Below are 26,504 nucleotides of genomic sequence, written 5' to 3'. Positions count from 1 at the left end.
CATAGCAGCCTTTTTCCAGAAACAGTGCCACTCTCCCCCAAAGCTTGGATGTGGTAGTGCAGCTCAGTTCCAGTAAAAGAGAATGGAACCAAGTTGTAATACCACAAACAACATAAAGGAAGTTATGGCGCTGTATCTGTTTTCTAATTGACCATCCATCCATTCTTCTATCTCTTTATCTCATATCTATCTTTATCAGGCAATCCCCCCCCCCCCCCCCCCCCCCAAAAGATAGTATCCTGCATGTAGGCATCACCTCCAGCACCATCTCATGTAGGTAATCCCCCCGGTATGTATTCCCCATGCGGCCACCCCCTTCCCCAGCTGTAATCTCCCTGGTAATCCTCCTGGTGGTTAGACACCACCACTGTGAGTGGACTGTACCTCCAAATTAGGTACCCCTATTCAGTTAGGCAGCACATCCCATACCCCAACCCCTATAGATAACATCCTTCCCAGGAGTTAGCCATCCATCCACATAGGTCTCCTCCTCTATAACTAAGGAAACAAAAGCCATACTTACCTGCTGTGCGGTTGCAGTACTGTAGTCTTTTCATGTCAACTCTCTCCCTACTCTGTGAGTGCATGAGTGACATCACTCATGTCCAAAAGCTCTAAGGGAGGGAACAGCCTCTTGTGGCCACAACAGTGATTGGCAGGGTGGAGAGCCTATTCAATCACTGTGCCGCATTCAACCGTATGTTCTCGCATCAAGCACAGCATTTGCTAGCCATGTAGAAGCACGTAGTGCTGGCCAGGGGCCACCTACAGCCAATAGACATTTGTTAAGTCTGTCTGCAAAAGCAATAGCTTTTGCAGACAGCATTAACTGGTGAAATCTTCAGTGGGCCCCCTGCCTGTGTGGGCCCGGGAGCATCCGCCCCCTCTGCCCCCACCAAATTACGCTACTGATGGTGCCTGATTGCTTACGACTGGGTTAAACTAAAGGGGTTAAAGGGCAACTCCGGTAACTATATTTTTTTAATTGATAGGTGTCAGAAAGTTGTAATTTACTTCTATTACAAAAATCTCCAGTCTTCCCGTACTTATCAGCTGCTGTATGTCCTGCAGGAAGTGGTGTATTCTTTCCAGTCTGACACAGTGCTCTCTGCTGCCACCTCTGTCCATGTCAGGAACTGTCCAGAGCAGGAGAGGTTTTCTATGGGGATTTGCTGCTGCTCTGGACAGTTCCTGGGGTATCCCTTTAAATACAAGTGAGCAGTAGAATAAAGCTGGTGATTATCACACACAGGTGTTCATGGGATTTGTACAATTATCAATATTTTTTTTATCAAAATGTGTCAAAAAGCCTGAGTAATAATATCTTCCAGCGGAACATGACATTATACACAAGCTTATCTGGTGTACACAGTGGAGTCCATATATACAGTAAGATAGAATTCTTACAGACTGTGTAAAATGATGTAAATCAAACACCGCCAGATACTCAGCTACAGAGTAGTGTCAATCACTCCGGGACTGACCGGCTGGGACCGGCTGGACGATGACTGACAACAATAAAAAGAATCGTTCCACATCGCTGTCCATGTGTTATTATACATACGGACGGCCCAACCAGGAGCGGGGGAGGGAAGTCTGAGGGTCGTGGTCACAAATGTGCTATTAAAGCCACATGGCTAGAACGTGCTGGCGCAGCAAAGCCGATACCGCGGTTCGTGACACCGGCTTTCCTGCTCCGTTCTATCCATGTGAAAACCTTAAAGCGAATGTACTGATGGTAGATTCGCTTTAAGTACATTACACAAGTGCAAACATATCGTCAATGACATAATAAATGGGAGGCTATGAAGGGGCTATACGCCATCAGTGAAGTATAGTACCAGAAGTTCAGATATGTTGGCCTCACATAGTGTACTATAACATAAGACACAATAAACAGGGTGGTAATGATGTATGTAAGTTATATCTATGTATCTATATTGCCATATGGAGCCCATATACTCTTGTCAGTATGTGCACTAGTGCTGGTCAAGCATAGGGGGGGTGCTCGATGCTTGGCTGGAATAAAAGCTGGCCATACACCTTCAATGATCGGCAGTCAGTTTTATCTCCCGCAGAAAAAAAATCATTATTTTGTTCTAATTTTTGTATAAAAATTCCTTGAAGGGAGAAAATTTTGTCCCAGATTTTTTTAAAGAATTTTTTGGTGAAATTTTTTTCTATTTTTCTCTCTATATTATCAAATAATCCTGTTATCTTACAGTTTTCATTCTCACAACTCGGGAGAATGCTGAGCGCGCTCAGTAACGTTTCACATTCATCTCAAGGGGACAGAGTGTTTCTATTGTCGTCTATGTCTATGAGTCCTGCTGTAAAGCATGTCACTAAATGCTGTTAAAAACAGCTCAGGCAATGTACAATAAGTGAAATAAAGAAAATTATAACTAGAAAATAGAAATAGATTAGAATAAAAGAACAAGTTTTAGTATCTGAATCTAATCAGTAAAAGTAAAATTAGGTGACATATTCCCTTTAAAAAAAAAAAAAAAAAAAAAAGAGGTTGCCTGTGGCCCAGATTTATAGTTTTATTGTGTATAACTGGATTGAATAAAATGCTTTTTATTTCTCTTTGAACTCTATGGAGCGAGGGACTTACATAAGCCTGACTCCTGGCGGCCCGGGCGTCAAAGGGTTCCTTGTACTATACATATGTGGATGGCGTGAAGTAAGAACGGAGGAAGTCCCCGAGGTGACCCCGATACATTCTATTGAAGGACATTACTCATACTTTTTTGACAGGTTTTGATAAAAATAATAATAATTGTACAAATCCCATGAACACCTGTGTGTGATAATCTTTATTGTACTGCTCACCTGTATTTAAACAGCTACAGAGGTTGAGTATATCTATTGGTAATAAAGGGGATATGGATATAGGGTACCTGGGGCAATGTGAGCGTATCCATAACCAGGAGCATTCCCAGTACAGAGCCCCGTCTTCCCTCCTCAACTCTCCCCCATTCACATCCTAAGGAGGAGAACTATCAAACATGGTGTAAAGTGAAACTGGCTCAGTTGCCCCTAGCAACCAATCAGATTCCACCTTTCATTCCTCACAGACTCTTTGGAAAATGAAAGGTGGAATCTGATTGGTTGCTAGGGGCAACTGAGCCAGTGTCACTTTACACCATGTTTGATAAATCTCCCCCTATGTCTCTGGAGACTCCTGGGTTACTATGAGGCTTATGCTTTTATGTGGTAATAAAAATAATAATAATAATAATAAACCAGAAGCCATGGAGATAGGACAATGCGGCCCCTTCATTGTGTGTCATCAGTGTAAAGACACAATAAACAATGTGGTGGCCTCTCCGGCCCGGTGGAGATCAGGCCTTGTATAACCCACAACATGGGGCTTCAGCCAACCTGGTTTGTGTTTCTTGTAAACAAGACAAACTTTCCCGTTCCCATCGCACGGATCCAGCTCGAAGATCGCGTTCCTGGAGTCAAAATGTGGCTTTCCTGGGGATCCTTAAAGGGGAAGTGAGAAGAAAAAGAACACAGTAAATGTCTGTTCACGGCAACGCTAAGAAGGTTGTCAGCAGTACTCAGTATTGAATACTTTTCGCGGGGCCTAAACGTCATGTGACCTGGAATTCATTTTCACACCGGTCTACAATCTAGGTTTTTAGCATGTGCTACGTCTACTCTAAGGCCCCGTTCACACACAGCAAGAACGGCGGAATTGTCCCGCGCGGAATGCCGCCAGCCTCCATGTCATAATGACACTCTATGGGAGGCGCCGCATCTCTCAGGGTCTCTCCGCGCTGAAAAAGGTACATGATACGGGGGGAAAGTTTAAAGGGGTTGTTCACAAAAAAAATAAAAAATTTTATTCAAATCAACCGATGCCAGAGATTTGTTATTTACCTCTATTACAAGATTTCCAGTCTTCCCATACTTATCAGCTGCTGTATGTCCTGCAGGAAGTGGTGCATTCTCTCCAGTCTGACACAGTGCTTTCTGCTGCCACCTCTGTGCATGTCAGGAACTGTCCAGAGCAGCAGCAAATCCCCATAGAAAACCTCTCCTGCCCTCCAGACTGGAAAGAATACACCACTTCCTGCAGGACATACAACAGCTGATAAGTACGGGAAAACTGGAGATTTTATTTTTTACTAGAAGTAAATTACAAATCTCTGGCACCAGTTGATTTGAAAGAATTTTTTTGGGTGAAAAGCCCTTTAACGTTTCCTACAGCCTTCCCCTGGCATAACACAATAAACCAGCCATACCGCCGCAATCTTCACTCCCCCTATGCAGTCTTCCAGTCTCAGCTGTATTCCCGTTCTGCTGGCTTTCACTGATGGGATAGGGTGTTTGCAAAGAATAAAGTGTACTTACCTCCCTGGCTCCTGCGGCGCTGCTGATATCTTACAGATCTATCCCACTGTACAGCCGCTTCCAGGACCTGTTGTTGTGATGTTGCACGCCCGCCAAGCCAATCAGCTGCTACAGCACTGTCCTGCCTCAGTCACTGATTTTCTGGGAGGACTGCAATGTCATGACATCAAGTCCTGGAAGCGGCTGAACAACAGGACAGATCAGTAAGATTCCAGTAAATGCCGCAGGAGCCAGGGAGGTAAGTACACTTTATTCTTTTCCAATGACCAATAGGTGATGAGTGTTGTACACGTGAAAACCCCTTTAGTGGGAACTTGTCATCACTCTTACGCTACCCAAACCAGGAGTCACTTGGGTAGTCCCTGGTGGCTTCTCCTGGCCTTGACCGATGGATCTTTCCCTATATCCAAACAGGAAGATATCTATCAATCAAGGCTGGTGGGGTGGAGAGAAGCGACCAGGGACCACTCTGATGCCTCATGGCTTGGACAGGATTAAAGTGCTGAAAGGTTCCCTTTAAATGAAGATCCATAACGTTGCGAGGTGTATTTGCACCTTCCTCATCCGAGTCGTCCTCCAGGTCTGCGAGTGTCGGGGAGTTGGGCAGTGAGTAGGACGAGGAACTTCTCAGAAGAGTCAGATTAGAAATGCTATTGATCACCATAGAGCCGACCTGGACCGGGGTATCTGCCAAAGACAAAACAACAAGATTAGCCACATTTTAAAGGCAATTTCCCAAAATCCATCAAAACTTTATTCACGTGAAAAAAATCTAGATTCCTTTCTTATTTATGTCCTTATTAAAGAGGAATAAACATACGGCCATGACAGTTGGGGTTGTCTCTCAGCTTTCCTAAAGCCCTGAATGGTAACTCCTCCTAGGAGTGATGTACCTAACACTGAGAAGATGAAAGACTCACCATCCAGCTTCACCGACCAGGACATGTGGAAGCCATCGGTCATCAGGTAGAAGTTCTTCAGATCTTCTGGTAAAATGCAGGAGCTTTTCTAGAAAGGGAAAGCAGCATCACTAATCTCTACAGGTGTGAACACCGCCATAATGGTCAGTGGTAGATTATAACCTTAAGGGGTATTTTTTTTCAAACCAATTGGCTTTAGAACGTTATATAGATTTGTAATTTACTTCAGTCTTCCAATACTTATCAGCTGCTGTATGTCCTGCAGGAAGTGGTGTATTCTTTCCAGCCAGACACAGTGCACTCTGTTGCCACCTCTGCTCATGTCAGGAACTGTGCAGAGCAGCAGCAAATCCCCAAAGAAAACCTCTCCTGCTCTTCAGACTCGAAAGAATACACCACTTCCTGCAGGACATACAGTAGCTGATAAGTACTGAAAGATTGAAGTAAATTACAAGGGAAGCGAGTGCCGACCTGTTACTTCAGTGCTTGCTTCCGCCTTGTTCCTCACTCGCTGCCTGTGCTATTACACTCACATACAGCGAGCAGCGGGAGAGGCCACCCGAATGATCCTTAGATCATTAGAGCTATAAATTGAAGTGAACAGTGGTCTACTGCCGTCACTCCTATGGCAAAGACCAATGCGCTGCAGACCATCGCTGCACAAGTGGTGCTCTTTTCGCAAGTCGCGCATGATGGCTGATCGCGGCCTTTCAACACGCGCCATTATACTAAACGATTATCGGCCAAGTAAGCCTGATACTCGTTTAGTGTACTAGGGCCTTTACTGTACAAATGATTCATTCCCTTTCCTTCTAAGTATTCCTTCTATCATCAATAAGAGAAACAGATGACTGATCTCAGGGAGACCAGCCAAACGACAACACTGCACGCTGCTAGTTAAATGTGCTAAAGAAGAGCCCGTGGAGCCTCATCGAAGAGTCTCGAAACACAGGACTAGCCAGACATCCCTCCAGGAAGGACCCAGCCAAGGGGCGGCTCCTGTAAGGAAACCACCAAAAGTGGCCCTATAAGTCAATGTAATGACTGTAATCCATCAACATACAGCTGTTTCGGGGTGTTGCCCCTCATCAGTGTGGAACAGGATTCTGGCTAGGTGGGAGCAGTGCATAGCAGAGCCATAAGAGAAACGGATCACTGATCTCAGGGAGACCAGCCAAACTATAACACTGCTGGCTGCTAGTGAAAGAGCTCATTGCAGTGAAGTCCTAGGTGCTTGGCTGGGTCCTTCCCGGAGGGATATCTGGCTAGTCCTGCATTTCGAGACTCTTCAATGAGGCTCCACGGGCTCCTCTTTTGCATATTCATGTTTCCCAGGGGGCAATGCACCTAGAATTTCACTGCATTGAGCGCTTTCACTAGCAGCCGGCAGTGTTGTCGTTTGGCTGGTCTCCCTGAGATCAACGATCTGTTTCTCTTATGGCTCTACTAGGCATTGCTCCCATCTAGCTAGAATCCTGCTCCACACTGATGAGGGGCAACAACCTGAAACTGTTGTCTGTGGATGGATACCTGGCCTTGGTTTTTCCCTTGTCCATACATTGACTTATAGGGCCACCTAATATGGTGGTTTTGGTGGTTTCCTTACAGGAGCTACCCCTAGGCTGGGTCCTTCTCAGAGGGCTATCTGGCTAGTCCTGTGTTTCGAGACTCTTCAATGAGGCTCCACGGGCTCCTCTTTTGCATATTCTACCATCAATGACACGGTACATTATGACACCTGTCATGATCTTAGGATAACTTTGCTGCGTTCCCTAATCTGTGGCTCTCCGACTGGTGCAAAACTACAACCCTCAACATGCCCGGGCAGCCTTTGTCTCTGGATATGCTAGGTAGTAGTTGTTATGCTGGAGCACCACAGGTGGAGGAACACCACTAAATTGTATATTGATACCCTCCACCACAACCGGTGTGACTGCTAATACTCTGGTTATTCTCCATACCTGCACACAACCTTGTTCTGAGTGAGAGAATTTCAGTCCTGGTTGACGTACAGAAAGCCAATGGGACAGTACATGGAGTGAAGGTATATATGTGTGCCTGCCGCTCCATTTCCTGAGGTTGGGACTAACCCGTGTCACCTGTCCTAGGATAAGTTATAGGCGGGAATCTGATCTCACTCACCTGCTCCCAGGAGACCAATGTGTGACGTGCGGCAGGAGGAATCTCCTTGATCTTCACCTCTGTCACTCCTGGAGACGACTCTGATAACAAGAAGACATACAGTTACTATAGGAAGCCTAATCTGTCACACGTGGGATGATCTAACGTCTATGGAGGCCTAGTGTTAGGAGCCATAGGGCATGTTGGATATGAACATGCCCGATCCCTTGGCTCTCAAGGAGCTAAGTCATGACCAGGGGTGTCTGGCAGCAGCTTTCTCCTCTTTTTACATTTACAGAACAGGCCCGTTTGGCCAGGCGGAGCATGCATGTGTACTGGAGGATGGGTGATATATGAGTATGTGTACGACCAGGTGTGGTGCTGCACTAAGAGCAGTGAGACACAGATCAGAATACATAAGTAAACAGGTGTATGATAATATAATAGAATGAAATTGGGTGGTAAAATAGTCAAATATGGGATAAGGAAAGTGTAAAATAAAACTAATTATTACATTGCACATCAGGACCAGCAGCCAATCCAAACTATGAAACAGCTGAGGGCTCCCTGATGCCGCGCCTTTCTACAGTCTCTTGATACGCCCTGCTGGTCCCAGAATATTGGGGTTTATAATTTGTCTGACAATTCTGTTAATAAGACGGGCCTGAATTTTAATAATAAGGGAAAATCAGGTGATGGCTCCTCCTCCCTGACTGTATAATCATGGCATGGTTGGGTGTCTCACTTCTATATACAGCATGGATGGGTGTCTCACCCATATATACAGCATGGGTGGGTGTCTTACTTCTATATACAGCATGGATGGGTGTCTCACTTCTATATACAGCATGGTTGGGTGTCTCACTTCTATATACAGCATGGTTGGGTGTCTCACTTCTATATACAGCATGGTTGGGTGTCTCACTTCTATATACAGCATGGTTGGGTGTCTCACTTCTATATACAGCATGGATGGGTGTCTCACTTCTATATACAGCATGGGTGGGTGTCTCGGCCACATAGATAGCACAGGTGGGTGGGTGTCTCGCCCTCATATACAACATGGGGCGTGTTTTACCCCTAAATACAGCACAGATGAGTGACTTACCCCCATATATATAGCATGTATTAATGTCTCGCCCCCATATACGGCACAGATGGGGGTATCGTCCACATATACGGCACAGATGGGGGTATCGCCCACATATACGGCACAGATGGGTGTCTCGCCCACATATACGGCACAGATGGGTGTCTCGCCCCCATATACGGCACAGATGGGTGTCTCGCCCACATATATGGCACAGATGGGGGTATCGCCCACATATACGGCACAGATGGGGGTATCGCCCACATATACGGCACAGATGGGGGTATCGCCCACATATACGGCACAGATGGGGGTATCGCCCACATATACGGCACAGATGGGTGTCTCGCCCACATATACGGCACAGATGGGTGTCTCGCCCACATATACGGCACAGATGGGTGTCTCGCCCACATATACGGCACAGATGGGTGTCTCGCCCACATATACGGCACAGATGGGTGTCTCGCCCACATATACGGCACAGATGGGTGTCTCGCCCACATATACGGCACAGATGGGGGTCTCGCCCACATATACGGCACAGATGGGGGTCTCGCCCACATATACGGCACAGATGGGGGTCTCGCCCACATATACGGCACAGATGGGGGTCTCGCCCACATATACGGCACAGATGGGGGTATCGCCCACATATACGGCACAGATGGGGGTCTCGCCCACATATACGGCACAGATGGGGGTCTCGCCCACATATACGGCACAGATGGGGGTCTCGCCCACATATACGGCACAGATGGGGGTATCGCCCACATGTACGGCACAGATGGGGGTATCGCCCACATGTACGGCACAGATGGGGGTCTCGCCCACATGTACGGCACAGATGGGGGTCTCGCCCACATGTACGACACAGATGGGGGTCTCGCCCACATGTACGGCACAGATGGGGGTATCGCCAACATGTACGGCACAGATGGGTGTCTCGCCCACATGTACGGCACAGATGGGGGTATCGCCAACATGTACGGCACAGATGGGGGTCTCGCCCACATGTACGGCACAGATGGGGGTCTCGCCCACATGTACGGCACAGATGGGGGTATCGCCCACATATACGGCACAGATGGGGGTCTCGCCCACATATACGGCACAGATGGGTGTCTCGCCCACATATACAACACAGATGGGTGTCTCGCCCACATATACAACACAGATGGGTGTCTCGCCCACATATACGGCACAGATGGGGGTATCGCCCACATATACAGCACAGATGGGGGTATCGCCCCCATATACGGCACAGATGGGGGTCTCGCCCACATATACGGCACAGATGGGGGTATCGCCCACATATACGGCACAGATGGGGGTATCGCCCACATATACGGCACAGATGGGTGTCTCGCCCACATATACGGCACAGATGGGGGTCTCGCCCACATATACAGAAGTGTGTGTATGAAGCCCGTCTTCCACTCACCCAGGATCTTGCTTATTCCCAGGGTGATCTTCTCCATGTGAGCCGCCACGATGTTCTCACTCTTCTCTCCCATTCGGACGCCACACCGGACCTAAAGAGAAGCGCAGGAGCCATTACTATATGACAGCATATGGATCACCCAGCTTTTCCAGACTCGTACACTGTAACACAGTACATGGCGCTCTATCATCTGCCATTCTGGGCTCTGGAAAAGCTGGGTGAGCACCTAGGATATTTATCATTAATATTACAGTCCATCAGGCTTGCATCATCTATATATTCATTCACATAGGATATGTCATAGACTTACATCCCCCCAGGTGCCCCCTGCTCCCCACACTCGCCTCCTCCCACTACCGCCCTCCTCTTCCGTAACCAGGATACACAACCCTAGCTGTGAGCCCCATGGGACATGTAGTTTTCGCCTTGTCAAGTCTCTCTCCGCGTTGCATGCTGGATAGTGTAGTTCCAAAATCGGTCTCCCTGGAAAGAACTACAGCGCAATGAACTACCAATCCCAGAAATGACTGCGCAGGGCGTGTGACGTCACCAACGTCTACGTTCCTAATTCTGTACGTGAGAAAACTATCGACCAATAGAAAAGGGGTGTGTTGGAACGGCAGCCAATGAGAACGCAGGGCTAGGGGAGGGCGTGGTTTGGACCTGGTTGCTGGGGCGCCGGGGGTGGCGGGTGTTTGAAGATGGCGGATGTTGCTGGGGAAGGAGCCGCGGCGTATTGGAGTCAGGACGGTATCCTTTACCGGAGAGCGGGAGGGGGTGACTGCTGTCTGTATGTCCCTGCTGTAGAGTGGGTGTCACATGTATCTGCTATAGTGGGAGTGAGTGTCACATATACAGGAGGGCAGTGGTCCCAGCTGCTGCAGAACTACAACTCCCATCATGCCCTGCAGAGAGTGAGTGTCACATGGAGAGTATGTCTACGGCCAGATCATAGAGACAGAAAGAGAGTATGTGTGTGAGAGATGTTATAGAGAGAGGGCGAGTGTCACAGAGATGTTATAGAGAGAGAGCGAGTGTCACAGAGATGTTATAGAGAGAGAGCGAGTGTCACAGAGATGTTATAGAGAGAGAGAGCGAGTGTCACAGAGATGTTATAGAGAGAGAGCGAGTGTCACAGAGATGTTATAGAGAGAGAGAGAGCGAGTGTCACAGAGATGTTATAAAGAGAGGGAGCGAGTGTCACAGAGATGTTATAGAGAGAGAGCGAGTGTCACAGAGATGTTATAGAGAGAGAGCGAGTGTCACAGAGATGTTATAGAGAGAGGGAGCGAGTGTCACAGAGATGTTATAGAGAGGGCGAGTGTCACAGAGATGTTATAGAGAGAGAGCGAGTGTCACAGAGATGTTATAGAGAGAGCGAGTGTCACAGAGATGTTATAGAGAGAGAGAGAGCGAGTGTCCCAGAGATGTTATAGAGAGAGAGAGAGCGAGTGTCCCAGAGATGTTATAGAGAGAGAGCGAGTGTCACAGAGATGTTATAGAGAGAGGGAGCGAGTGTCACAGAGATGTTATAGAGAGGGCGAGTGTCACAGAGATGTTATAGAGAGAGAGCGAGTGTCACAGAGATGTTATAGAGAGAGAGGGCGAGTGTCACAGAGATGTTATAGAGAGAGAGCGAGTGTCACAGAGATGTTATAGAGAGAGAGCGCGAGTGTCACAGAGATGTTATAGAGAGAGAGAGCGCGAGTGTCACAGAGATGTTATAGAGAGAGAGGGCGAGTGTCACAGAGATGTTATAGAGAGAGAGAGAGCGAGTGTCACAGAGATGTTATAGAGAGAGAGAGAGCGAGTGTCACAGAGATGTTATAGAGAGAGAGAGAGCGAGTGTCACAGAGATGTTATAGAGAGAGAGAGAGCGAGTGTCACAGAGATGTTATAAAGAGAGAGAGCGAGTGTCACAGAGATGTTATAGAGAGAGAGCGAGTGTCACAGAAATGTTATAGAGAGAGAGAGAGTCACAGAGATGTTATAGAGAGAGAGAGCGAGTGTCACAGAGATGTTATAGAGAGAGGGCGAGTGTCACAGAGATGTTATAGAGAGAGAGAGCGAGTGTCACAGAGATGTTATAGAGAGAGAGAGAGAGCGAGTGTCACAGAGATGTTATAGAGAGAGAGCGCGAGTGTCACAGAGATGTTATAGAGAGAGAGCGAGTGTCCCAGAGATGTTATAGAGAGAGGGCGAGTGTCACAGAGATGTTATAGAGAGAGAGCGAGTGTCACAGAGATGTTATAGAGAGAGGGCGAGTGTCACAGAGATGTTATAGAGAGCGAGTGTCACAGAGATGTTATAGAGAGAGAGCGAGTGTCACAGAGATGTTATAGAGAGAGGGCGAGTGTCACAGAGATGTTATAGAGAGCGAGTGTCACAGAGATGTTATAGAGAGAGAGCGAGTGTCACAGAGATGTTATAGAGAGAGAGCGAGTGTCACAGAGATGTTATAGAGAGCGAGTGTCACAGAGATGTTATAGAGAGCGAGTGTCACAGAGATGTTATAGAGAGCGAGTGTCACAGAGATGTTATAGAGAGCGAGTGTCACAGAGATGTTATAGAGAGCGAGTGTCACAGAGATGTTATAGAGAGCGAGTGTCACAGAGATGTTATAGAGAGAGAGCGAGTGTCCCAGAGATGTTATAGAGAGAGGGCGAGTGTCACAGAGATGTCATAGAGAGAGAGCGAGTGTCACAGAGATGTTATAGAGAGAGAGCGAGTGTCACAGAGATGTTATAGAGAGAGAGGGCGAGTGTCACAGAGATGTTATAGAGAGAGGGCGAGTGTCACAGAGATGTTATAGAGAGAGAGCGAGTGTCACAGAGATGTTATAGAGAGAGAGCGAGTGTCACAGAGATGTTATAGAGAGAGAGCGAGTGTCACAGAGATGTTATAGAGAGAGAGCGAGTGTCACAGAGATGTTATAGAGAGAGAGCGAGTGTCACAGAGATGTTATAGAGAGAGAGCGAGTGTCACAGAGATGTTATAGAGAGAGAGAGCGAGTGTCACAGAGATGTTATAGAGAGAGGGCGAGTGTCACAGAGATGTTATAGAGAGAGAGAGAGCGAGTGTCACAGAGATGTTATAGAGAGAGAGCGAGTGTCACAGAGATGTTATAGAGAGAGAGCGAGTGTCCCAGAGATGTTATAGAGAGAGGGCGAGTGTCACAGAGATGTTATAGAGAGAGAGCGAGTGTCACAGAGATGTTATAGAGAGAGGGCGAGTGTCACAGAGATGTTATAGAGAGCGAGTGTCACAGAGATGTTATAGAGAGAGAGCGAGTGTCACAGAGATGTTATAGAGAGAGAGCGAGTGTCACAGAGATGTTATAGAGAGCGAGTGTCACAGAGATGTTATAGAGAGCGAGTGTCACAGAGATGTTATAGAGAGAGAGCGAGTGTCCCAGAGATGTTATAGAGAGAGGGCGAGTGTCACAGAGATGTCATAGAGAGAGGGCGAGTGTCACAGAGATGTTATAGAGAGAGAGCGAGTGTCACAGAGATGTTATAGAGAGAGGGCGAGTGTCACAGAGATGTTATAGAGAGAGGGCGAGTGTCACAGAGATGTTATAGAGAGAGAGCGAGTGTCACAGAGATGTTAGAGAGAGAGAGCGAGTGTCACAGAGATGTTATAGAGAGAGAGCGAGTGTCACAGAGATGTTATAGAGAGAGAGCGAGTGTCACAGAGATGTTATAGAGAGAGCGAGTGTCCCAGAGATGTTATAGAGAGAGAGCGAGTGTCACAGAGATGTTATAGAGAGAGAGCGAGTGTCACAGAGATGTTATAGAGAGAGAGAGCGAGTGTCACAGAGATGTTATAGAGAGAGAGCGCGAGTGTCACAGAGATGTTATAGAGAGAGCGAGTGTCACAGAGATGTTATAGAGAGAGGGCGAGTGTCACAGAGATGTTATAGAGAGAGGGCGAGTGTCACAGAGATGTTATAGAGAGAGGGCGAGTGTCACAGAGATGTTATAGAGAGAGGGCGAGTGTCACAGAGATGTTATAGAGAGAGGGCGAGTGTCACAGAGATGTTATAGAGAGAGGGCGAGTGTCACAGAGATGTTATAGAGAGAGGGCGAGTGTCACAGAGATGTTATAGAGAGAGAGAGAGAGAGAGCGCGAGTGTCACAGAGATGTTATAAAGAGAGAGCGCGAGTGTCACAGAGATGTTATAGAGAGAGAGCGCGAGTGTCACAGAGATGTTATAGAGAGAGCGAGTGTCACAGAGATGTTATAGAGAGAGAGTGAGTGTCCCAGAGATGTTATAGAGAGAGGGCGAGTGTCACAGAGATGTTATAGAGAGAGAGCGAGTGTCACAGAGATGTTATAGAGAGCGAGTGTCACAGAGATGTTATAGAGAGCGAGTGTCACAGAGATGTTATAGAGAGAGGGCGAGTGTCACAGAGATGTCATAGAGAGAGAGCAAGTGTCACAGAGATGTCATAGAGAGAGAGCGAGTGTCACAGAGATGTTATAGAGAGAGAGCGAGTGTCACAGAGATGTTATAGAGAGAGAGCGAGTGTCACAGAGATGTTATAGAGAGAGCGAGTGTCACAGAGATGTTATAGAGAGAGGGCGAGTGTCACAGAGAGGTTATAGAGAGAGAGCGCGAGTGTCACAGAGATGTTATAGAGAGAGAGCGCGAGTGTCACAGAGATGTTATAGAGAGCGCGAGTGTCACAGAGATGTTATAGAGAGAGAGCGAGTGTCACAGAGATGTTATAGAGAGAGAGCGAGTGTCACAGAGATGTTATAGAGAGAGAGCGAGTGTCACAGAGATGTTATAGAGAGAGAGCGAGTGTCACAGAGATGTTATAGAGAGAGAGCGAGTGTCACAGAGATGTTATAGAGAGAGGGCGAGTGTCACAGAGATGTTATAGAGAGTGTCACAGATGTTATAGAGAGAGCGAGTGTCCCAGAGATGTTATAGAGAGCGAGTGTCACAGAGATGTTATAGAGAGAGGGCGAGTGTCACAGAGATGTTATAGAGAGTGTCACAGATGTTATAGAGAGAGCGAGTGTCCCAGAGATGTTATAGAGAGCGAGTGTCACAGAGATGTTATAGAGAGAGAGCGCGAGTGTCACAGAGATGTTATAGAGAGAGAGCGAGTGTCACAGAGATGTTATAGAGAGAGAGCGAGTGTCCCAGAGATGTTATAGAGAGAGGGCGAGTGTCACAGAGATGTTATAGAGAGAGAGCGAGTGTCACAGAGATGTTATAGAGAGAGGGCGAGTGTCACAGAGATGTTATAGAGAGGGCGAGTGTCACAGAGATGTTATAGAGAGAGGGCGAGTGTCACAGAGATGTTATAGAGAGAGGGCGAGTGTCACAGAGATGTTATAGAGAGAGGGCGAGTGTCACAGAGATGTTATAGAGAGAGGGCGAGTGTCACAGAGATGTTATAGAGAGAGGGCGAGTGTCACAGAGATGTTATAGAGAGAGGGCGAGTGTCACAGAGATGTTATAGAGAGAGGGCGAGTGTCACAGAGATGTTATAGAGAGAGGGCGAGTGTCACAGAGATGTTATAGAGAGAGAGCGCGAGTGTCACAGAGATGTTATAGAGAGAGAGCGCGAGTGTCACAGAGATGTTATAGAGAGAGAGCGCGAGTGTCACAGAGATGTTATAGAGAGAGAGAGCGCGAGTGTCACAGAGATGTTATAGAGAGAGAGAGCGAGTGTCCCAGAGATGTTATAGAGAGAGAGAGCGAGTGTCCCAGAGATGTTATAGAGAGAGAGCGCGAGTGTCCCAGAGATGTTATAGAGAGAGGGCGAGTGTCCCAGAGATGTTATAGAGAGAGAGAGAGCGAGTGTCCCAGAGATGTTATAGACAGAGAGCGCGAGTGTCCCAGAGATGTTATAGAGAGAGAGCGCGAGTGTCCCAGAGATGTTATAGAGAGAGAGCGCGAGTGTCCCAGAGATGTTATAGAGAGAGAGCGCGAGTGTCCCAGAGATGTTATAGAGAGAGAGCGCGAGTGTCCCAGAGATGTTATAGAGAGAGAGCGAGTGTCCCAGAGATGTTATAGAGAGAGAGAGCGAGTGTCCCAGAGATGTTAGAGAGAGAGAGCGAGTGTCCCAGAGATGTTAGAGAGAGAGAGCGAGTGTCCCAGAGATGTTAGAGAGAGAGAGCGAGTGTCCCAGAGATGTTAGAGAGAGAGAGCGAGTGTCCCAGAGATGTTAGAGAGAGAGAGCGAGTGTCCCAGAGATGTTAGAGAGAGAGAGCGAGTGTCCCAGAGATGTTATAGAGAGAGAGCGAGTGTCACAGAGATGTTAGAGAGAGAGAGCGAGTGTCACAGAGATGTTAGAGAGAGAGAGCGAGTGTCACAGAGATGTTAGAGAGAGAGAGCGAGTGTCACAGAGATGTTATAGAGAGAGGGCGAGTGTCACAGAGATGTTATAGAGAGGGCGAGTGTCACAGAGATGTTATAGAGAGAGGGCGAGTGTCACAGAGATGTTATAGAGAGAGGGCGAGAGAGCGAGTGAGTGTCACAGAGATGTTAGAGAGAGCGAGAGAGAGCGAGTGAGTGTCACAGAGATGTTAGAGAAAGCGAGTGAGTGTCACAGAGATGTTAGAGAGAGAGGGCGAGTGTCACAGAGATGTTATAGAGAGGGCGAGTGTCACAGAGATGTTATAGAGAGAGGGCGAGTGTCACAGATGTTATAGAGAGAGGGCGAGTGTCACAGAGATGTTATAGAGAGAGGGCGAGTGTCACAGAGATGTTATAGAGAGAGGGCGAGTGTCACAGAGATGTTATAGAGAGAGGGCGAGTGTCACAGAGATGTTATAGAGAGAGGGCGAGTGTCACAGAGATGTTATAGAGAGAGAGCGCGAGTGTCACAGAGATGTTATAGAGAGAGAGCGCGAGTGTCACAGAGATGTTATAGAGAGAGAGAGCGCGAGTGTCACAGAGATGTTATAGAGAGAGAGAGCGAGTGTCCCAGAGATGTTATAGAGAGAGAGAGCGAGTGTCCCAGAGATGTTATAGAGAGAGAGAGCGAGTGTCCCAGAGATGTTATAGAGAGAGAGCGCGAGTGTCCCAGAGATGTTATAGAGAGAGGGCGAGTGTCCCAGAGATGTTATAGAGAGAGAGAGCGAGTGTCCCAGAGATGTTATAGAGAGAGAGCGCGAGTGTCCCAGAGATGTTATAGAGAGAGAGCGCGAGTGTCCCAGAGATGTTATAGAGAGAGAGCGCGAGTGTCCCAGAGATGTTATAGAGAGAGAGCGCGAGTGTCCCAGAGATGTTAGAGAGAGAGAGCGAGTGTCCCAGAGATGTTAGAGAGAGAGAGCGAGTGTCCCAGAGATGTTAGAGAGAGAGAGCGAGTGTCACAGAGATGTTATAGAGAGCGAGTGTCACAGAGATGTTATAGAGAGAGAGCGAGTGTCACAGAGATGTTATAGAGAGAGGGCGAGTGTCACAGAGATGTTATAGAGAGCGAGTGTCACAGAGATGTTATAGAGAGAGAGCGAGTGTCACAGAGATGTTATAGAGAGAGAGCGAGTGTCACAGAGATGTTATAGAGAGCGAGTGTCACAGAGATGTTATAGAGAGCGAGTGTCACAGAGATGTTATAGAGAGCGAGTGTCACAGAGATGTTATAGAGAGAGAGCGAGTGTCCCAGAGATGTTATAGAGAGAGGGCGAGTGTCACAGAGATGTCATAGAGAGAGAGCGAGTGTCACAGAGATGTTATAGAGAGAGAGCGAGTGTCACAGAGATGTTATAGAGAGAGGGCGAGTGTCACAGAAATGTTATAGAGAGAGGGCGAGTGTCACAGAGATGTTATAGAGAGAGAGCGAGTGTCACAGAGATGTTATAGAGAGAGAGCGAGTGTCACAGAGATGTTATAGAGAGAGAGCGAGTGTCACAGAGATGTTATAGAGAGAGAGCGAGTGTCACAGAGATGTTATAGAGAGAGCGAGTGTCCCAGAGATGTTATAGAGAGAGAGCGAGTGTCACAGAGATGTTATAGAGAGAGAGCGAGTGTCACAGAGATGTTATAGAGAGAGGGCGAGTGTCACAGAGATGTTATAGAGAGAGAGAGAGCGAGTGTCACAGAGATGTTATAGAGAGAGAGCGAGTGTCACAGAGATGTTATAGAGAGAGAGCGAGTGTCCCAGAGATGTTATAGAGAGAGGGCGAGTGTCACAGAGATGTTATAGAGAGAGAGCGAGTGTCACAGAGATGTTATAGAGAGAGGGCGAGTGTCACAGAGATGTTATAGAGAGAGGGCGAGTGTCACAGAGATGTTATAGAGAGCGAGTGTCACAGAGATGTTATAGAGAGAGAGCGAGTGTCACAGAGATGTTATAAAGAGAGAGCGAGTGTCACAGAGATGTTATAGAGAGCGAGTGTCACAGAGATGTTATAGAGAGCGAGTGTCACAGAGATGTTATAGAGAGCGAGTGTCACAGAGATGTTATAGAGAGCGAGTGTCACAGAGATGTTATAGAGAGCGAGTGTCACAGAGATGTTATAGAGAGAGAGCGAGTGTCCCAGAGATGTTATAGAGAGAGGGCGAGTGTCACAGAGATGTCATAGAGAGAGAGCGAGTGTCACAGAGATGTTATAGAGAGAGAGCGAGTGTCACAGAGATGTTATAGAGAGAGGGCGAGTGTCACAGAGATGTTATAGAGAGAGGGCGAGTGTCACAGAGATGTTATAGAGAGAGAGCGAGTGTCACAGAGATGTTATAGAGAGAGAGCGAGTGTCACAGAGATGTTAGAGAGAGCGAGTGTCACAGAGATGTTATAGAGAGAGAGCGAGTGTCACAGAGATGTTATAGAGAGAGCGAGTGTCCCAGAGATGTTATAGAGAGAGAGCGAGTGTCACAGAGATGTTAGAGAGAGAGAGAGCGAGTGTCACAGAGATGTTAGAGAGAGAGGGCGAGTGTCACAGAGATGTTATAGAGAGAGAGCGAGTGTCCCAGAGATGTTATAGAGAGAGAGCGCGAGTGTCAGAGATGTTATAGAGAGGGCGAGTGTCACAGAGATGTTATAGAGAGAGAGAGCGAGTGTCACAGAGATGTTATAGAGAGAGGGCGAGTGTCACAGAGATGTTATAGAGAGAGGGCGAGTGTCACAGAGATGTTATAGAGAGAGAGCGCGAGTGTCACAGAGATGTTATAGAGAGAGAGAGCGCGAGTGTCACAGAGATGTTATAGAGAGAGAGAGCGAGTGTCCCAGAGATGTTATAGAGAGAGAGAGCGAGTGTCCCAGAGATGTTATAGAGAGAGAGCGCGAGTGTCCCAGAGATGTTATAGAGAGAGGGCGAGTGTCCCAGAGATGTTATAGAGAGAGAGAGCGAGTGTCCCAGAGATGTTATAGAGAGAGAGCGCGAGTGTCCCAGAGATGTTATAGAGAGAGAGCGCGAGTGTCCCAGAGATGTTATAGAGAGAGAGCGCGAGTGTCCCAGAGATGTTAGAGAGAGAGCGAGTGTCCCAGAGATGTTAGAGAGAGAGAGCGAGTGTCCCAGAGATGTTAGAGAGAGAGAGCGAGTGTCACAGAGATGTTATAGAGAGCGAGTGTCACAGAGATGTTATAGAGAGAGAGCGAGTGTCACAGAGATGTTATAGAGAGAGGGCGAGTGTCACAGAGATGTTATAGAGAGCGAGTGTCACAGAGATGTTATAGAGAGAGAGCGAGTGTCACAGAGATGTTATAGAGAGAGAGCGAGTGTCACAGAGATGTTATAGAGAGCGAGTGTCACAGAGATGTTATAGAGAGCGAGTGTCACAGAGATGTTATAGAGAGCGAGTGTCACAGAGATGTTATAGAGAGCGAGTGTCACAGAGATGTTATAGAGAGAGAGCGAGTGTCCCAGAGATGTTATAGAGAGAGGGCGAGTGTCACAGAGATGTCATAGAGAGAGAGCGAGTGTCACAGAGATGTTATAGAGAGAGAGCGAGTGTCACAGAGATGTTATAGAGAGAGGGCGAGTGTCACAGAAATGTTATAGAGAGAGGGCGAGTGTCACAGAGATGTTATAGAGAGAGAGCGAGTGTCACAGAGATGTTATAGAGAGAGAGCGAGTGTCACAGAGATGTTATAGAGAGAGAGCGAGTGTCACAGAGATGTTATAGAGAGAGAGCGAGTGTCACAGAGATGTTATAGAGAGAGAGCGAGTGTCACAGAGATGTTATAGAGAGAGCGAGTGTCCCAGAGATGTTATAGAGAGAGAGCGAGTGTCACAGAGATGTTATAGAGAGAGAGCGAGTGTCACAGAGATGTTATAGAGAGAGGGCGAGTGTCACAGAGATGTTATAGAGAGAGAGAGAGCGCGAGTGTCACAGAGATGTTATAGAGAGAGAGCGAGTGTCACAGAGATGTTATAGAGAGAGAGCGAGTGTCCCAGAGATGTTATAGAGAGAGGGCGAGTGTCACAGAGATGTTATAGAGAGAGAGCGAGTGTCACAGAGATGTTATAGAGAGAGGGCGAGTGTCACAGAGATGTTATAGAGAGAGGGCGAGTGTCACAGAGATGTTATAGAGAGCGAGTGTCACAGAGATGTTATAGAGAGAGAGCGAGTGTCACAGAGATGTTATAAAGAGAGAGCGAGTGTCACAGAGATGTTATAGAGAGCGAGTGTCACAGAGATGTTATAGAGAGCGAGTGTCACAGAGATGTTATAGAGAGCGAGTGTCACAGAGATGTTATAGAGAGCGAGTGTCACAGAGATGTTATAGAGAGCGAGTGTCACAGAGATGTTATAGAGAGCGAGTGTCACAGAGATGTTATAGAGAGAGAGCGAGTGTCCCAGAGATGTTATAGAGAGAGGGGCGAGTGTCACAGAGATGTCATAGAGAGAGAGCGAGTGTCACAGAGATGTTATAGAGAGAGAGCGAGTGTCACAGAGATGTTATAGAGAGAGGGCGAGTGTCACAGAGATGTTATAGAGAGAGGGCGAGTGTCACAGAGATGTTATAGAGAGAGAGCGAGTGTCACAGAGATGTTATAGAGAGAGAGCGAGTGTCACAGAGATGTTAGAGAGAGCGAGTGTCACAGAGATGTTATAGAGAGAGAGCGAGTGTCACAGAGATGTTATAGAGAGAGCGAGTGTCCCAGAGATGTTATAGAGAGAGAGCGAGTGTCACAGAGATGTTAGAGAGAGAGAGAGCGAGTGTCACAGAGATGTTAGAGAGAGAGGGCGAGTGTCACAGAGATGTTATAGAGAGAGGGCGAGTGTCCCAGAGATGTTATAGAGAGAGAGCGCGAGTGTCACAGAGATGTTATAGAGAGAGAGAGAGCGAGTGTCACAGAGATGTTATAGAGAGAGAGCGAGTGTCACAGAGATGTTATAGAGAGAGAGCGAGTGTCACAGAGATGTTATAGAGAGAGAGCGAGTGTCACAGAGATGTTATAGAGAGAGCGAGTGTCACAGAGATGTTATAGAGAGAGAGCGAGTGTCACAGAGATGTTATAGAGAGAGAGCGAGTGTCACAGAGGTTATAGAGAGAGAGAGAGCGAGTGTCACAGAGATGTTATAGAGAGAGAGCGAGTGTCACAGAGATGTTATAGAGAGAGAGAGCGAGAGTGTCACAGAGATGTTATAGAGAGAGAGCGCGAGTGTCACAGAGATGTTATAGAGAGAGCGAGTGTCACAGAGATGTTATAGAGAGAGGGCGAGTGTCACAGAGATGTTATAGAGAGAGGGCGAGTGTCACAGAGATGTTATAGAGAGAGGGCGAGTGTCACAGAGATGTTATAGAGAGAGGGCGAGTGTCACAGAGATGTTATAGAGAGAGGGCGAGTGTCACAGAGATGTTATAGAGAGAGGGCGAGTGTCACAGAGATGTTATAGAGAGAGAGAGAGAGAGCGCGAGTGTCACAGAGATGTTATAAAGAGAGAGCGCGAGTGTCACAGAGATGTTATAGAGAGAGAGCGCGAGTGTCACAGAGATGTTATAGAGAGAGCGAGTGTCACAGAGATGTTATAGAGAGAGAGTGAGTGTCCCAGAGATGTTATAGAGAGAGGGCGAGTGTCACAGAGATGTTATAGAGAGAGAGCGAGTGTCACAGAGATGTTATAGAGAGCGAGTGTCACAGAGATGTTATAGAGAGCGAGTGTCACAGAGATGTTATAGAGGGCGAGTGTCACAGAGATGTTATAGAGAGAGAGCGAGTGTCACAGAGATGTCATAGAGAGAGAGCGAGTGTCACAGAGATGTTATAGAGAGAGAGCGAGTGTCACAGAGATGTTATAGAGAGAGAGCGAGTGTCACAGAGATGTTATAGAGAGAGCGAGTGTCACAGAGATGTTATAGAGAGAGAGCGAGTGTCCCAGAGATGTTATAGAGAGAGAGCGCGAGTGTCACAGAGATGTTATAGAGAGAGAGAGAGCGAGTGTCACAGAGATGTTATAGAGAGAGAGCGAGTGTCACAGAGATGTTATAGAGAGAGAGCGAGTGTCACAGAGATGTTATAGAGAGAGAGCGAGTGTCACAGAGATGTTATAGAGAGAGCGAGTGTCACAGAGATGTTATAGAGAGAGAGCGAGTGTCACAGAGATGTTATAGAGAGAGAGCGAGTGTCACAGAGGTTATAGAGAGAGAGAGAGCGAGTGTCACAGAGATGTTATAGAGAGAGAGCGAGTGTCACAGAGATGTTATAGAGAGAGAGAGCGAGTGTCACAGAGATGTTATAGAGAGAGAGCGCGAGTGTCACAGAGATGTTATAGAGAGAGCGAGTGTCACAGAGATGTTATAGAGAGAGGGCGAGTGTCACAGAGATGTTATAGAGAGAGGGCGAGTGTCACAGAGATGTTATAGAGAGAGGGCGAGTGTCACAGAGATGTTATAGAGAGAGGGCGAGTGTCACAGAGATGTTATAGAGAGAGGGCGAGTGTCACAGAGATGTTATAGAGAGAGGGCGAGTGTCACAGAGATGTTATAGAGAGAGGGCGAGTGTCACAGAGATGTTATAGAGAGAGAGAGAGAGAGCGCGAGTGTCACAGAGATGTTATAAAGAGAGAGCGCGAGTGTCACAGAGATGTTATAGAGAGAGAGCGCGAGTGTCACAGAGATGTTATAGAGAGAGCGAGTGTCACAGAGATGTTATAGAGAGAGAGTGAGTGTCCCAGAGATGTTATAGAGAGAGGGCGAGTGTCACAGAGATGTTATAGAGAGAGAGCGAGTGTCACAGAGATGTTATAGAGAGCGAGTGTCACAGAGATGTTATAGAGAGCGAGTGTCACAGAGATGTTATAGAGGGCGAGTGTCACAGAGATGTTATAGAGAGAGAGCGAGTGTCACAGAGATGTCATAGAGAGAGAGCGAGTGTCACAGAGATGTTATAGAGAGAGAGCGAGTGTCACAGAGATGTTATAGAGAGCGCGAGTGTCACAGAGATGTTATAGAGAGAGAGCGAGTGTCACAGAGATGTTATAGAGAGCGCGAGTGTCACAGAGATGTTATAGAGAGAGAGCGAGTGTCACAGAGATGTTATAGAGAGAGAGCGAGTGTCACAGAGATGTTATAGAGAGAGAGCGAGTGTCACAGAGATGTTATAGAGAGAGAGCGAGTGTCACAGAGATGTTATAGAGAGAGAGCGAGTGTCACAGAGATGTTATAGAGAGAGGGCGAGTGTCACAGAGATGTTATAGAGAGAGGGCGAGTGTCACAGAGATGTTATAGACAGTGTCACAGATGTTATAGAGAGAGCGAGTGTCCCAGAGATGTTATAGAGAGCGAGTGTCACAGAGATGTTATAGAGAGAGGGCGAGTGTCACAGAGATGTTATAGAGAGTGTCACAGATGTTATAGAGAGAGCGAGTGTCCCAGAGATGTTATAGAGAGCGAGTGTCACAGAGATGTTATAGAGAGAGAGAGCGAGTGTCACAGAGATGTTATAGAGAGAGGGCGAGTGTCACAGAGATGTTATAGAGAGGGCGAGTGTCACAGAGATGTTATAGAGAGAGGGCGAGTGTCACAGAGATGTTATAGAGAGAGGGCGAGTGTCACAGAGATGTTATAGAGAGAGGGCGAGTGTCACAGAGATGTTATAGAGAGAGGGCGAGTGTCACAGAGATGTTATAGAGAGAGGGCGAGTGTCACAGAGATGTTATAGAGAGAGGGCGAGTGTCACAGAGATGTTATAGAGAGAGGGCGAGTGTCACAGAGATGTTATAGAGAGAGAGCGCGAGTTTCACAGAGATGTTATAGAGAGAGAGCGCGAGTGTCACAGAGATGTTATAGAGAGAGAGAGCGCGAGTGTCACAGAGATGTTATAGAGAGAGAGAGCGAGTGTCCCAGAGATGTTATAGAGAGAGAGAGCGAGTGTCCCAGAGATGTTATAGAGAGAGAGCGCGAGTGTCCCAGAGATGTTATAGAGAGAGGGCGAGTGTCCCAGAGATGTTATAGAGAGAGAGGGCGAGTGTCCCAGAGATGTTATAGACAGAGAGCGCGAGTGTCCCAGAGATGTTATAGAGAGAGAGCGCGAGTGTCCCAGAGATGTTATAGAGAGAGAGGGCGAGTGTCCCAGAGATGTTATAGACAGAGAGCGCGAGTGTCCCAGAGATGTTATAGAGAGAGAGCGCGAGTGTCCCAGAGATGTTATAGAGAGAGAGCGCGAGTGTCCCAGAGATGTTATAGAGAGAGAGCGCGAGTGTCCCAGAGATGTTATAGAGAGAGAGAGCGAGTGTCCCAGAGATGTTATAGAGAGAGAGAGCGAGTGTCCCAGAGATGTTAGAGAGAGAGAGCGAGTGTCCCAGAGATGTTAGAGAGAGAGAGCGAGTGTCCCAGAGATGTTAGAGAGAGAGAGCGAGTGTCCCAGAGATGTTAGAGAGAGAGAGCGAGTGTCCCAGAGATGTTATAGAGAGAGAGCGAGTGTCACAGAGATGTTATAGAGAGAGAGCGAGTGTCACAGAGATGTTAGAGAGAGAGAGCGAGTGTCCCAGAGATGTTAGAGAGAGAGAGCGAGTGTCACAGAGATGTTATAGAGAGAGAGCGAGTGTCACAGAGATGTTATAGAGAGAGGGCGAGTGTCACAGAGATGTTAGAGAGAGGGCGAGTGTCACAGAGATGTTATAGAGAGAGGGCGAGTGTCACAGAGATGTTATAGAGAGAGGGCGAGAGAGCGAGTGAGTGTCACAGAGATGTTATAGAGAGAGCGCGAGTGTCCCAGAGATGTTATAGAGAGAGGGCGAGTGTCCCAGAGATGTTATAGAGAGAGCGAGTGTCACAGAGATGTTAGAGAGAGCGAGAGAGAGCGAGTGAGTGTCACAGAGATGTTAGAGAGAGCGAGTGAGTGTCACAGAGATGTTAGAGAGAGCGAGTGAGTGTCACAGAGATGTTAGAGAGAGCGAGTGAGTGTCACAGAGATGTTAGAGAGAGCGAGTGAGTGTCACAGAGATGTTAGAGAGAGCGAGTGAGTGTCACAGAGATGTTAGAGAGCTGTGATGTCATGGCCGTCCCATTATAGTACATGGGAGTCTCTACAAGATTTTATCTTTTTGCTGTCGCTCAGTTTTTCCTTAATGTCTCCAAAGATTCTAATGAGGAGCAGCACATGGTGTACACCCCAGGTAAGTCCTTCCCCCCCCCCCTCCTGTCCCCTGGCAGCACATAGTGTACACCCCAGGTAAGTCCTTCCCCCCTCCTGTCCCCTGGCAGCACATGGTGTGCACCCCAGGTAGCTCCTGCCCCCCTCCGGTCCCCTGGCAGCACATGGTGTACACCCCGGGTAGGTCCTGTCCTCTGGCAGCACATGGTGTACACCCCGGGTAGGTCCTGTCCCCTGGCAGCACATGGTGTACACCCCAGGTAGCTCCTGCCCCCCTCCGGTCCCCTGGCAGCACATGGTGTACACCCCGGGTAGGTCCGGTCCCCTGGCAGCACATGGTGTACACCCCGGGTAGATCCTGCCCCCTGGCAGCACATGGTGTACACCCCGGGTAGGTCCTGTCCCCTGGCAGCACATGGTGTACACCCCGGGTAGGTCCTGTCCCCTGGCAGCACATGGTGTACACCCCGGGTAGGTCCTGTCCCCTGGCAGCACATGGTGTACACCCCGGGTAGGTCCTGCCCCCTGGCAGCACATGGTGTACACCCCGGGTAGATCCTGCCCCCTGGCAGCACATGGTGTACACCCCGGTAGCCCCTGTCCCCCTCCTGTGTCCTGGTTATGTGATTTGTCACCAGACGTTGCAGATCTGGATGGCTGGAGGCCGGAGTAGAGGATTTGTACTTAGTTTTTTATGTTCTCGTTTGTCCCCATATCCTTCTTCCTCTTCATGGTTTTGTGTTCTCATCATTCAGGTCTTTGCGGAGAAGGAAACTGCAGAACGGCCCCTAAATCTAAGAGCTCAAAGGCCGCAGGTACAAAGCCGGAGAACACACGTGCCCACCCCGCTGCCAGGATGGATGTGTTATCAGACTGGGGGTCACATCATCCTGACCATCAGGTAACATCAGCCATTGTGTCGGCAGTCTGTGCTGTATACCAGAATGTATGTTGCATCTCAGCACCCCAGAGTGTAGCCCGGGAGACCCCTTTAGGAATCGCCACTGAGATGCATCCGGTCCCACAGGAGACTTCAATTAATTTTAAAGGGGTTCTTCCA

The 26,504-nt window shown here is 47.9% G+C and overlaps 2 protein-coding genes across 6 annotated transcripts in view; one reads left to right on the top strand and one right to left on the bottom strand.

The window, feature by feature from the left end:
• TPGS2 (tubulin polyglutamylase complex subunit 2) overlaps positions 1-26,504 on the bottom strand; it is a 59,107-nt gene that overhangs the window by 5,108 nt on the left and 27,495 nt on the right. Inside the window, exons 1-6 of one of the 4 annotated variants that reach the window (XM_069963269.1) lie at positions 10,251-10,496; positions 9,941-10,031; positions 7,428-7,507; positions 5,286-5,373; positions 4,921-5,052; positions 3,388-3,492 (exon numbers count right to left, since the gene is read on the bottom strand). In XM_069963269.1, the coding sequence (XP_069819370.1) occupies positions 3,388-3,492; positions 4,921-5,052; positions 5,286-5,373; positions 7,428-7,507; positions 9,941-10,013 (478 nt within the window). In that variant the 5' untranslated portion in view covers positions 10,014-10,031; positions 10,251-10,496. Of the gene's footprint in view, positions 1-3,387; positions 3,493-4,920; positions 5,053-5,285; positions 5,374-7,427; positions 7,508-9,940; positions 10,032-10,250; positions 10,497-26,504 lie in introns of those variants that run through there. The other 3 variants (XM_069963268.1, XM_069963267.1, XM_069963270.1) reach the window with 3 other exon arrangements.
• KIAA1328 (KIAA1328 ortholog) overlaps positions 10,617-26,504 on the top strand; it is a 110,965-nt gene continuing 95,077 nt past the window's right edge. Inside the window, exons 1-3 of one of the 2 annotated variants that reach the window (XM_069963265.1) lie at positions 10,617-10,690; positions 25,431-25,466; positions 26,200-26,345. In XM_069963265.1, the coding sequence (XP_069819366.1) occupies positions 10,642-10,690; positions 25,431-25,466; positions 26,200-26,345 (231 nt within the window). In that variant the 5' untranslated portion in view covers positions 10,617-10,641. Of the gene's footprint in view, positions 10,691-25,430; positions 25,467-25,686; positions 25,705-26,199; positions 26,346-26,504 lie in introns of those variants that run through there. The other variant, XM_069963266.1, reaches the window with a different exon arrangement.

The sequence above is a fragment of the Dendropsophus ebraccatus genome, chromosome 3, assembly GCF_027789765.1.
Source record: "Dendropsophus ebraccatus isolate aDenEbr1 chromosome 3, aDenEbr1.pat, whole genome shotgun sequence".
Taxonomy (NCBI): Eukaryota; Metazoa; Chordata; class Amphibia; order Anura; family Hylidae; genus Dendropsophus; species Dendropsophus ebraccatus.
Note: the sequence above shows the minus strand (reverse complement) of the source record. Positions and strands in the feature narration are given on the sequence as shown.